A 13150-nucleotide genomic window follows, 5' to 3' on the forward strand; every position below is an offset into this window, starting at 1 on the left:
TATATACAACAGCCCACACGCCATCAATAAGATCTCATCCTTCAGACTTGTGAATTCTGGGAAAAAATTACTTCCACATGTTCCTAAAACTACTTAAGATTTTTGGCCGGTTGGTGGTCTATTGATTCTAAATATCTGACCTGTCAAAACGCCATCTTTAAACTCCAGTGAGTTTGGAATTAGCCAGGGCTGAATTTATTACAGAACAAAGGGAGGTGATGATTAACACACCCATCTGAGCAGTAGGGGGGAGAATAATCCTTGAATGGATTAGATGCCATGATCCTAAAACCACATTCTCTGAGTGTTGGGTCCTTGCCCAGAAATGGGGAGAGGCCAAACACTGATGCCTTTTAAATGACAGGGTATCTCCATGGGACTCTGGTCAGGGACACTGGTGCAGAGAGTTGAGGGTCAATGGGGAAAAAGCCTTTCTTTCTCCCATGCTCTAGCAGAATTGAGAACTAGACCCACTCCATGTGCAGGAACCTTCAAAACTGACAGCCCACCCAATTAACGTTACAAAATTATCAGTCTGCCTCTCTGGGTGGAGACTACATTAAAGTGTAAATTAAAAAGGTGTGGGTTTTTTTTTTTTTTTTTTTTTTTTTTTTTTTTTTTGGACTCCAGTAGGCTACTTTCAGGATGGGCATAAAGGCTGCCAAGAAGATACAGTGAATTATTATGGAAGGTCCCCAAAGAAGTTAAGAGTCCTAGGCAGGCTTTCCCTGTTCACTGGCAATATCTGATAGATTCTGTGCACTCCCAGGATATAATTCTAGAGAAATTTATGTTTGTAAGAATAGTCCATGGACAGACCACTAAACCCATTTTCTGATAGATTTCCCCATTATTCTCTCTTTCCTCTAATATGTCTTATAAGATTTATAAAAAGTCTGAATTTTTAAAATAGCATGATGTGATAGCATTGATGGAGACTGTCTCTGAGAGAGGCCCCCTACAGATGGGTACCCTCCTGAGAAGGAAACAGACCATTCGGAAAGTCCTTTTGACCCCCATTCCCTGGAGGGAATCACAAGCCCAGGTGCTCAGGAAATCTCCTGTCACTCTGAGATGGGCCGGGACACGGTGCCATGTCCGAAGCTTCTAAATACAGTTCAGGCTGGGTCATCATGACAGATGCTGAGCTGGCACCACCACGGGGACTGAAGTGGGAACTCTGACAGTGCTTAAATGCCACGGCCCCTGGGCTTGAAGTCTTCCTGGGCCGGGACAGGGAGAGTCAGTGCAGAGCCTTATGGGGAGGAGGGTAGGAGCAACTTTGGCAAGGAAATCCTGCTGCCTCAGTGACACCACCACTCCTTCGGAGAGCAACAGTCACCCAGCAATAACACACCAGCTATTTTAGAAGCTGTTGGTGTCTGAATTGCTGACACACTTGGAGGACACTGTCTATTCAAGAGTCATTCTGACCAAGGTAGGTAGGCCTGGGGGAAAACAGAGGCATGCTGTAGCCAAGGTGTTGGCAGAGGAATGGGTGGAGTTAAGTGATCTGGGCAGGATTCCTCAAGGAGGCAGGAATGGAGTTAGGAATAACATGTTGACTTTGGGGTTCCCAAATCATTCTCTACGCAGAAGACCGTGTTAGGCAATCCCTTACCTTGCCCCACCCTGTTCTTGGCCATCACCAAAAATCTGCCCTAGGGTGAGCATCCTTTGACAACTCATTCTCTTCTGGGGAGAGCTTTAGAGGGAAGAAAGAAGACCGGAAAAGACAGGAGTGGGGCTTTTCCTGGAGGGTTCTGGGGACTTGGGATGTGAGGATGGGATTCCAAGTTTGGTAAGTGTCTCTAGCTGGGGTTGGTGAATTGTAAATATAAAGACACTGCCATGAATATGATTAATCCAGGGTGCTTGTTTCGCTCTCAGCACTTGCCCCAGACCTCAAAAGTGGATTTTTTTCCCTTGTCAAAGCATTGGGCTTCAGGATTACTGACTGAATTGTGGCACAGTGGATGAGTTCAAGCTTCAGAGCAAGACCTGAGTCCTTTGCTTCTCTCTGGTAATTCTGGGTGGGTGGCACTGGGCAGGACACCTTGGCTAAGTCTCAGCTTTAGGGTTATAGTGCACAGCTCTCCTACCTCATCCTATGCTCCCTGGGAGACTCCTTTAAGCTCTAGATCTTTCCTGCCTCCTCAGTGTGTATTTTCCTTGGCCTGAGACAGAGGGTGAGTGCTCTTGATAAGGGTGTCAATTTAGAGTCAGGGGATGCCATGGCCTCCCGACTCTTTCCTGTGTCCCTCCTTCTTGTGGAACAGTGCCCTTGGACTGCTTCTCTAGCCAAGGTTGACCAAAGTCAAGGTTTAACTTTGCTTCCCCAGCCCCATTTCCTTACTGAAATTCCAATATACATCTTTGCCCATTGGTATTCCCTATGGTCTCTTCTTTCAGATTCTAGTGATTTTCCTTCTCAATAGTGTGGCAGCCATTGTTGACCAGGGGAGCATCACGTAGGCAGACCCTCACAAAAGGAGGCTTTCTTAGCTGACATTTTCACTACTTCTTTGGTTTCCTCCCTTCTGACTTTCTACCATTTCTTCTAACACCATTCAGTTTTGATGGTTTCTGCTCCAGGCCCTGAATTATTTTCTCACCATGTGATCTTTTCCTGTTCTACATTTTACATTTTCTTTATTAGGATTTCCTTTTCTCTATTTGAAAGAATACAAACCTTTCTCTCTTTCAGATATGGACAGGGAAGTGATTGGGAAAAGATCTAAACCTTGTGGTCACTCCCCTTTCCAAAATAATGGAAGGAACTAACATTTAATATACTCCTGCTGTGTACCAGGGGCTTTACTGAGAGTTATTGGCATCTGTATTTTAGATGAGGAAATTGGCCTAGAAAGGTTAAGTCGCTTGCTCAAAGTTATACATCTGGGTCTGTGTGATTATAAAGAAGGACTGTGCTTTATCCCCTTCCTGGCTGCATCTCTGGGAACCCTGCTTTACAGTAGACAGCACAGACCCTAGCTGAATGGGGGTGTGGAGGGGACAGAATTCACTCTGTTCCTAAAGGCAGGAGTCACTCTGTTTCTGAAGGAGAGGGCTTGTGTTCCACCCTACTTCTCTCTCAGCATCACTAGCTTTAGCACTTGAAGGCCTTACTCTTTTCCCCATTTTTATCCTCATGACCACTGTCACCTTCCCTTCTTGAGTTGCTGTGGGAGGAGAGTTAGTATCTGAGAATTTTCCAGATGCTTGGCTGAGAGCACTACTCACAGAAGTGACTGAATTCACTGAACTCATTTGAAGCCTATGAAAAACTTCAGGTCAAACCTTGCCAGTCAGCTTAACACAACTCACAGTCATGGAAGGAAAAGTGGGTGGGATTCCAACAGTTTAGGTTATATGTGGAGGTGACCCTGTTGGGATTTCACTGGGAACATGGCATTCAATGAAGATACCTCATTACCAGAAGTATCTTGGTCTCTGGAAGAAGATCAGAAGATGAATAGCGTTCAAGATTCTTCGCCTGGCTTCAGTCTACACTTCCCAGCTGTTTGGTCACATCTCTTCTCTTGCCTTGCAAAGCATACAGCATTTCATTCATTCACTTATTGAACAAAATCAACATTTTATTGAGTGCGTGGTAGGTGCCAGGTACTGTCCCAAGTGCTGAGGAGATAAGAGGACTAATGGAGATGTGTTCTGATTACTTGCTGTTCTCTAAACCTGTCTGATAGACTACTGCCATGCCTCTACCATAAAGTTCCCCTTCCCTGGAAGATCTTTCTCCTCCTTCCCCCCATTTCTGCCTTTTTATCTTGCAGACATCTCTTCATTTGGCCCAGAAAAGACCACTGGGCTGGAAGAGATTCTTCTCATCTCTAAACTCCCATAGCATTATATTGATATTTCTCTTAGAGCATAGTACATGAAAATTAGCATTTATCTATCCCTTTTATCATTTTACTATTGATAAGATATTCACATAAACATACATACATGCTGGTTAATGATTCACACAGTAGGTACTAATGATATCCTCATTTTAGAAATGGTAAAACTAAGGCTTCAAGAGGTTAAGTGACTTGTTCAAGACTAGACAGTTGGAAAGGAAGAGGTGAACTTTAGAACTTGGTCTTTTGAATTCCAGATTCCAATCCCCAGCGTGCTATGTGCCATGTTGGATTTTGACTTTTCTCTTTTTATTACATTATTTATTGACCTATCCTGTCTCCTAAGTGATTTTGTAAGTTCCTGAGAACATAGATAATTTCTTATTCAATGTTGTGCCCCTTGTAGTACCTAGCATATGGCTAGGTCCAGGTGAGTTAATCAATAATTCTTTGCTGAATAAATAAATGATTTATCAAATGGATGGATTTAGAAGATTATTGGGGAGGTTGTTACATAGTTGCCAGCCATGTAGCTTTCTTATAGTCCTTAAACAGGATGGTTCTCTATGTTTGGCATGATACGTTGGGTTTTAAACTTAGTGTAGCTGGTGGTCTCTTGTGTATAATTTGAAGGCAATTTCATGTTCCTGGTTGTACTCAAATGTCTATCCTACTTACATGTTTGGGATCACCATCTCCAAGGGCACTGTCTCTGGAAGTTAAATTATACTTATTGCTTGAAAATTGGCTGTTTACTTCTTCCCCTTTATTGTATTAGCATGAATTTGTTTATTAATTGGTGCTCAGTGAGAATATCCTAACAAGGTATAAGGCAAGTTTTTCTAGGGCCTATAGGAGAAAGGCTCCTTCTCACTTCATGGAAATTAAAGACCACAATGGCAGATGACTGATGGTGCTGTGGCAGTGGCCAGGGTGGTGGTGGTAGGTTAGAAGTAGTTGTGGTTGCAAAGAGCAAACAAGCACTGGCTTGGGGATGAACTAATGTGTCACTTCACCCAGAAAATATGCCAAGAGCCTCAAGGAGGGGCCTGTGTTGACAGCTGCTGGCTCAAAATTGACTGGTAAATATTGAAGACCACCCAGTCAATTAGGATCAACTTTTGGAGGACCCCTGGTGTAAGAGGTATTTAGATAGAATATTGCCATGTGGCTTGTGACCAATTTTTTATTATTCTATTTATGCATTTTCTGTGCTTTCCATCAGGAAACCAAAAATCTGAACCAAAAGTCAATCTCAAAAATTTTAATTTTATAGGGAGAATGAAATAAAATATTTGGAATTAGAACTGTTCCAGGAAACCCAAGACCCATATTTGTCTTTATTTTTTCTTGGTCTTCCTGATTAACTTCATCATTTGTATGTAATCTTATATATTAATTTGATACTTTACTGTTTATAAGTGCTTTCACATACATTGTTATCAAATGAATTCTGCTCAAATATGGATATCCATTGAGGACTATCAAAAACTGTTGGGCTGTGAACTGTGACCTGAGTTAAGCCTAAATAAACCAAATTCTAGGGAAATAGGAACTACCTCAGCTGCCTTTTCTTATCTTTCAGTGCTGTCATTACACATTTCTCAAAGTCCAAACATTTTCTGAGTACCTTCTAATGTTTTGCTTATGGTCTAGGCTACAGTGAAAGAGTGACTTGACATTGACAGTGATTTTCAGTGACCTATCTGTCACCTTTGGATGTATTACACAAGGGGGACTGGGGACAGGAAGTAAAATACAACAAAGAGTTTTGTACTTGTGCTTACTTATTAAATAATATTAAGTTGGTGAAGATATCTCAAATATTCTTCAACACAACTGCCCGGCTACTGAGAAAGCAAAATTCCTGTCTGACTTTGGCTTGAATTTTCTCCTCTCCCCAAAGAACTGACAACGTCTTAGTTTCCTGAGAGCTATCTTCTGACTGAACAGCCTGAACGTTAGCTCTGCATTTCCAAGTTCAGTGTGGGAAGCACCCAGCTCTGCAGGTCTTGTTCTGAAAATGGGGAAAGAGTGAATAGTGGAAAGAGCATCAACTCTAGTGTCAGGAGGACTCAAATCCCTCTATGACTAGTTATATAATGTGAGAAAGCCTCTCAGTCTCACCAAGCCTCAGTTTCCTCCTTTGTAAAATGGCAACAGTAGTGCCTACTTCATAGGGTTTTCTATGAAAATTGCATGAGATAATGTATATGGAATATCTAGTGTAGTGCTCATAACTTCTTTTCAAAGTATGCTGGAGCATTAGAGGCAGAACCTTTCATGACATTGAGCCTTTGTTTGATCAACAAGAAATAGATATAAAAATTACTGTTGCCACTTCTTTGCAAAGCCTCTTTAAAAGGCTGAGTTCTCAGGGATGACTTTGGGTCCTTGCCTCTGGTTCTGTGTATCACTGAGAGAGATGCTGGTTGTCAGGTGGAGAGTGCTTTAGGCAGCTGAGGGATATGTGCTTTTGGTCTCCTTAATTGGCTTACTGGCATAGGAATTGAAGGCTTCAGGTTACCTCCCCACTTTTCCCAAATAGAACTTGGAGGGCATGGAGAGCTCAAAGACTTCATTCCATCACTAAAGTCATCTAACAGCCTTGTTTGAGTGTTTGCTATCATCATAATTTTACTTTAATCCAACCTGGGTTATAGTTCATTCCCTTGAAGCTCTGTACTGGGTATCAAATTTGTGCTCAGTCCGTACTCAGGTCAGTGCCAAATGCTCTGCTTCTGTCATATTTAGAATTACTCTATGAAAAGTTTCATCACCAGATTTTGCTAATAAGCTACCTGATAAAATCTGACATCCCAGAACTAATTTCCACTGCAGAAATCCTCTAGAAATAGGAGTTTACTTGAGCCTGGGTTCAAGTACAGAGAGTGCTGCCTGGGTTATAAGCTTCTGATGTTTGTGCTGGTGCAGATGGGAGCCCTTAGATGGCTGTGGAAGTCTTGGTTTTGGAGACTTCAGGACTTAGGAAATAGACCAAGGAGTGACTGCCCCACCCCTATCAGATAGGAAGTACCACTCAGTATAATCATGTTCCAATTATTGGTAGAAAAAATATGATTGTTTGATTATCATCTGGGTTGTGTCTTTCTCCTTTGTTTCAAACTATTTTCTTCCTTGGAGTGAAATGTGATAGCTGAAGCCAAGGCTTATAGAAGTGGCACTGTACATCTAATTTCAGAAAATTCTGCATCTTTTTTCTGACTCTAAAGTAGTCTTCTGTGACCCATCTCCCACACTGAAACCAGGCTGTTGTACATCATTCATATGGGAGATGTGACAAAACATTAAATTCAGCTTGTGGAATTCATAGTTTAGAAGGGAAGACAGAACTATCACCACCTCCACTTAAAAAAGACTTTGGTATAAAGAAAACAAAGTCTAAACTCCGTATTATGACACCCAAGTTCCTCCTGGAATATAAACTCCATGTGGCCAGAGGTTTCTTCCCCCTGATGTCTCAAGGATCTAGAAGAGTGACTGGCACGTAGTAAATGTTAAATAAATAGTCATTTAGTTGAGTTTGAGTTGAACCTGACTTTCCACTTTATCTCTTATCTCACCTCCCCTCTTCCCTTATGTATTTTAAGCTTTGGCCATATCAATGTGCTTGTAATGCTCTAAAAATGGCAAGTCCTTACTGATGCCATTCCTACTACCTTCAATTCCATCCCCATAAATTCTTTGTGTGCTCATATTGAACTTATATTTCAAGTCGATCCTCAAATGTCACCTTGTGAAGTCTTCTTGATCCCAAATCATTGACTTGCTTGCTCTTCAAAGCTCCTTAATACCTTCCTCCTATATCTGTTGGAACACCTATCATAGCCAGTCTTCTTTAACAGTTTGTGTGTCCTTTCCATCAGATCATAACATCCTTCAGAGCAAGAACCTATTTTATCTGTCTTGGTCTATTACTATATAACCTGATCCATACAAAGCAGAAATGTTTGGTGAAATAAAAGTGGAATTAAATATAGTCTCACATGCCTTCAATCCTCAAGAGGTGGAGCTGATGTAACCTGGATTTTGGTGTCAATAATATATAAAATGGAGATAATAATAATAACTCTTAGATTTCTTTTATTAAATTATGTTATATATATAAAGACTTAGCAGAGCACTAGATACTTAGTAAGTGTTCAATAGATGTTTTCCATTAACACTTTGGTTGGGATAGTTTTTTGGGGTTTATATAAAGTCTGAAGTCCATAGCATTGTTATCAACAGAATCATTAATTTCTGTTTTATCATAGAGCTGTAATTTTCTAAGCAAGAAAATATCTTTCCCCAGTCCCTAATAGTAAAGATAAGGAAATAGTAGTAGATAAGATAAGGAAATAGTAAAGATACAGAAACTGAGCCTCTGTGAAATGAAGTGACTCTCTAACACCCCACTCATGGTGAGTAGCAGAGCCCCAGGAGTAAATGTGCTCTGTTCATTGTAGTAATGAATTATTCCTCAAAATTATTAGTTAAATGGAGATGAAAATTGCCTGGAAGACTGTGAAATATGTTTTAACAGTGTCTGGTTTTGATATTAAGTCAAAATACACATATATTAGGCATTTTCTGTGCATGGCAACCAACTCAACTTATCATGGTTGAGTTGCTGTTGTTAGACTTGGTGGTCCTTAAGCTGCACTACTAATCCATCCACTAAACATTAGACTTAAAAGGGACTTTATAGCACCTCTAATTAAATGTGCATGTGCTGTGCTAAAATGATTAAGGAAAATGAGGGCCAGAATAGTTATGTGACTTGGCCAGGATCAAACATATTAAGCCATTTCATTTGTAAGGATGGTTACAATAGTTGAGGGTTATGACAGAATTGCTGGCTGTTTTGGCTAGGATTGAACCTAATATGATCTTGGGAGAGACCTGATCGTTGGATCAGGAGGCAGAAGAGCTACCTTCTAGGCCATGTTGTTGTTTTTAATTTTCTTAGTCCCAATTTCCTCATCTATATAATAGACATAAAAATATGCCATTTGTATCTCATCAAATGGAAGGATATATTAAATAATGTGTAAAATGTAAATTAAGAAACTTTTTTTTATTGCTATTATTTTGCATGAATTGAGAATTGAACTTGGCTGTAAGCTAAACTCACCTTCCAAGGGAACTTAGTGTTACTGTGTCCATTTTATCAACACAAAATAGGTCAGAGATAGAAAACAAGTGACACTATGAGCCGATGGTTAGAATCTCTTGTTCAGGGATTTTTTGGGGATGGTAATAGATATGTTGGTTTGACTATATGAGTAACACGATGTTCTCCCGTGGCTTGTAACTGGATCCATGCAAGTTCTCAAAGTTTTCTTTAACTTCCTTAGTTATATATAACTTTATCATTTATGTTCCTGATTTGCTAAAACTTCCCTTGTTCAAATGCTATCCACAAGAGACATCTGACAGCCAAGAAGGCTTTCCAGGTCATTCAAATGAGTTCCTAACGATTATTTTTTTGAATGCAGGAAGTCACAAATTGCCAAGAATAAAAAAACTTGAAAACACAGAGGTGTTTTCTGATATTCAAAGGACTGTTTGTATTTCTGAATGGGTGGCCCTATTTTATTGAAATAACTTGTTCTGCATTTCTTATATTCATGACTTAGTTAACTTGATTATACATTCTGATTCATAGCTGAAATAAACGATCTGGTTAGCCTAAATATTTTATATAACTATGATTTAGAAACGCATTTTACAAAGGATTAAATTTTATTTTTGCCTAAGGTGTTGATCTTAACCCTATTTTAAGGGTATTATAGGGTAGCTTGATTTATGTTATTGAAAATGTGGGCTGGTGCCTGTATTCTGCATATAAAAGTCACTTGGGCTCTATTTTCTGAGAGAGTGAGAATCTAGGAGTACAGAGTACTTCCAGGGAAACAAATAACTGTGTCTGAAAATCCTCTTCATGGGCAAATACTGCCTATGCCTCCATGTCTTGTACACTTCTTTTCTAGTATGCATGAGTTCCCCAGGACTGTTTCAGTCCTCTCAGATCCCTCTCTGCTGGATTCCTGTGAGACATACAAGGCAGTATGTAATGGTGTGGAAAACTGTGTGGTAGTATTTGTCTTGGTCTTTGTTTGTGAATGTGCTCAGTTTCCATTCGTCCTGTAAATACCTTTAGGTAGAGCCTCATTCTGTACTTTGGTATTTCCCAGGATCTGGCACAATGCTGGGCACATAGTAAGCACCCAATAAACACATAATTAATCAACACTAACTGGGAAACTTCTCAAGGTCTGGGATTCTGTTTCAAATTATCTACATGGACCTCATATAGGGCCACATGCTGATAGGTGCTTATTGATTGATTTGATTGAAACTATAAACAGAATACCCACTGATTTCTTTAATGTCTATGATAACGTGAATCTGAGCCCCCCGTCTTTTTCCTCATTTAACTTGCCTTGCCCAAGCAGTTTTAATTGATGCTTCTAATTGAGGTTGCCTGGATTATCACTGAAAGTTGCATTAGAAAGTATGCATTGATACTCTTCAAGTCCTTAGAGATAGAAGAGATTATAAAAGTTTTCAGCTCAATCCTTCTAAATGCATGATAAGGAAATAGGTCCATTATAGTTAAGTGACTTGTCCAAGTGATTCATTATTAAATGGACTAATAGTCCATTTAATATTACACTTTGAGCTCCCATTTTATTTCAGATGACACAGTGAGTTAAAAGTAGAGTCTCTGGTTTCCTAATTCTCCAGCCACAGTCCCCATTCCAATCCTAACCCCAGTTTGGCCACCATTAAAAAGTTATCACTTAGCATAGTGATATCTTTCCCTTCCCTCCCTCTTCCTAAATACTCATTGGAGAAATCATATGTCCAAGATTTCCAACTTTTTCATAATTGTAGCACATTATGGTAAGCAGATTTCATACCACTTTGCTCCCAAAGGTAGGACAAGACTATTTTTTAAAACTCTTGCTTTGAGAAGTTTTCAAAAAGTTTACGATACTTGTGATAAGTGAGGAGCTCTTGGCATATCACAGAAGCAATGGGAATTGGGAATCCATGTCTAAGGGGATCAGAATTACTGTGTTTGGCTGAGTGTGGGATGATGATATAATGGCTCTGCAGTGGAAAGGCATATAAAATCAGGCTAGGATGGAGATTTGTCACTTAGCAGCAGCTCTCTTCTTAGATACGTAGTTCCACTTTTCTATGGTTGAAGGAGACCAAAGTTAGCCCCTGTTTAATTAGCTCCAAGTTTAAAATTGCATGCTTAGACATGTAAAACCTACATATATACATATATATATATATACATATATATATATTTGCGTGTGTGTGAAGATGGTGGTTGGACTAGTGATTGTGGATAAACTAGATATGGGGCAGAGACTTTCCTGTTATTTTGGAGCCTGGTTCAGTTCTGCAGTACCCTGAATGTCTTCAGAAGTGAAGGGTGAGGAACTGGGGAGGATGGAGAGAAATGTCACTTTGCTCCCTGTGGGCACTGGCAGCGTTGTGGGAGACTTGCCAGCAATGCTGCCTGGGTTTGAGAGGGGAACACGTCAGGGCTAGAAGGAAGGAAAAGGGAAGGTCTTGTGGGATGGATTTTCATAGGCCTAGCCAACTGCTGAAGGTAAGTGAGGATGACAGCAAGGTGGTCTGACTTTCTGTCCCATCCTTCTTCATCCTGCTAGTGTCAAGGACTGAGGCCCAAAAGGCCATGACCTTTAACAGCACTGACCAGTCAATTTTCAGCATAAGATACTGCTGTTTCCAGCCTCTATTCATGTATGTATTTATTTACAGGGGAAGCAGTCAGAATCCTAGATGTTAAGGGAAGGTTGGAGAAATAGGTTCTCAGGCTTAGCTCGCAGTATCATTTGACCTAAGAAGATTGTATCAGCTAATCTGAGTTTGGAAAATCTTAGGAGATAAGATTCTTGGCATTGGGCCTCTAAGAGCAAAAAGTTTTTAAAATTACAGTAAATTCCCTGGTAAATCTGACTCCAGCCTTCTCTATCACTCTACATCACCCCCCACTCCCGCCCAAAACCCCTTCATGAGTACAGAAGACACAGGAAGAAAGAACCATCTGGCACAGCATGCCAGCTTTTTATTTGGTTGCTCTCAATCCTACCTTCCTGTTTGGATCACCCCTCCCCCCTCTGCTCATACTTCAGAAACCAATCAAGGTGTCTCCTGAACTCATTTATTCCCTTTGTTTCAACCGCCTTCTTGGGTAACTTTTTCCATATGCTTACATCCTTGCCTTACAACAGACATTTTTTCCCCCCTTTTTCATCCAAAATGACCTGATTGGACTCTTAGGAAAAGCCATTTACTCAAATACATGACAAAGTGCTTCTAAACAACTTTTCATTACTTTTGATGACCAGGATATATAAATAGAGGAAAAATTGCTTTGTTTAAAAATTACTGGCTGATGGGCAATGATGCTGAGTGGTAGGACATTAAAGAATACATTATTATTAGCATTGAACTTCCCCCCACCTCAGCCCCCAGTGAAATTGTCTAGATTTGGAGCTGTGGTCTGTAATTACTATTATTTTTTTTAAATTTGGCATTTATTTTATTGTCCCAGTTTGGATTCTTCCCTTCACCGTGATGATATGTGGACCAGTTTTCTTCAGCTGTTGCTAAAATGCCAGATGTCATGTTGGAAATGCAAAACCTAAAAGATGGTCATAAATCACAAAAACAAACCATAAAATAAATAATAAAATACCCCGAATGCTGTGCTCTGGAGCTTCCCAGCTTTAAGTCTCCTTTTGTTCACCGCCCCCTCCCTACTCAACCATGCCCCTCACCCAGCCTCCCATCTTTTAGGGCAGTGGGGGCAGGGGAAGCTCAGCAGTTTCTCACCTAAGACTTGATTGTTTATTTTGCAGATTCCGAGCAAAGCACTGGTTCAGACTCTGAGGTGCTCACTGAGCGGACTTCCTGCTCCTTTGACACTCACACTGACCTGGGCCCTGGTGCTGCAGGCCCTGTGCCTGCTGCCATGTCTTCCATGGAAGAGATTCAGGTGGAGCTGCAATGTGCTGACCTCTGGAAGAGGTTCCATGACATTGGAACTGAGATGATCATCACCAAAGCAGGCAGGTAAGGACAAGTTCCTTTGAATGGCCAGATTCCAAGAATGGAGGACCAAAGTAGGAGCTGTTACATTCTTCTTTTTAACTTATTTGTGTTAGGTAGCTTTGGTGAAGCCAAAGCAGCTTGTGCTCACCTTTCTGCATATGGACATCTTCGTAAAGTGATCT

The 13150-nt window shown here is 40.6% G+C and overlaps 1 protein-coding gene across 3 annotated transcripts in view; it reads left to right on the top strand.

Moving 5' to 3' along the window:
- The window catches only part of TBX15 (T-box transcription factor 15), a 121740-nt gene that overhangs the window by 42489 nt on the left and 66101 nt on the right, over nt 1–13150 (top strand). For all 3 annotated transcript variants that reach the window (XM_008706361.2, XM_040626851.1, XM_008706360.2), the window contains exon 2: nt 12776–12989. In XM_008706361.2, the coding sequence (XP_008704583.2) occupies nt 12776–12989 (214 nt within the window). The remainder of the gene's footprint in view (nt 1–12775; nt 12990–13150) is intronic.

The sequence above is a fragment of the Ursus maritimus genome, unplaced genomic scaffold, assembly GCF_017311325.1.
Source record: "Ursus maritimus isolate PB19 unplaced genomic scaffold, ASM1731132v1 scaffold_12, whole genome shotgun sequence".
Lineage (NCBI taxonomy): Eukaryota > Metazoa > Chordata > Mammalia > Carnivora > Ursidae > Ursus > Ursus maritimus.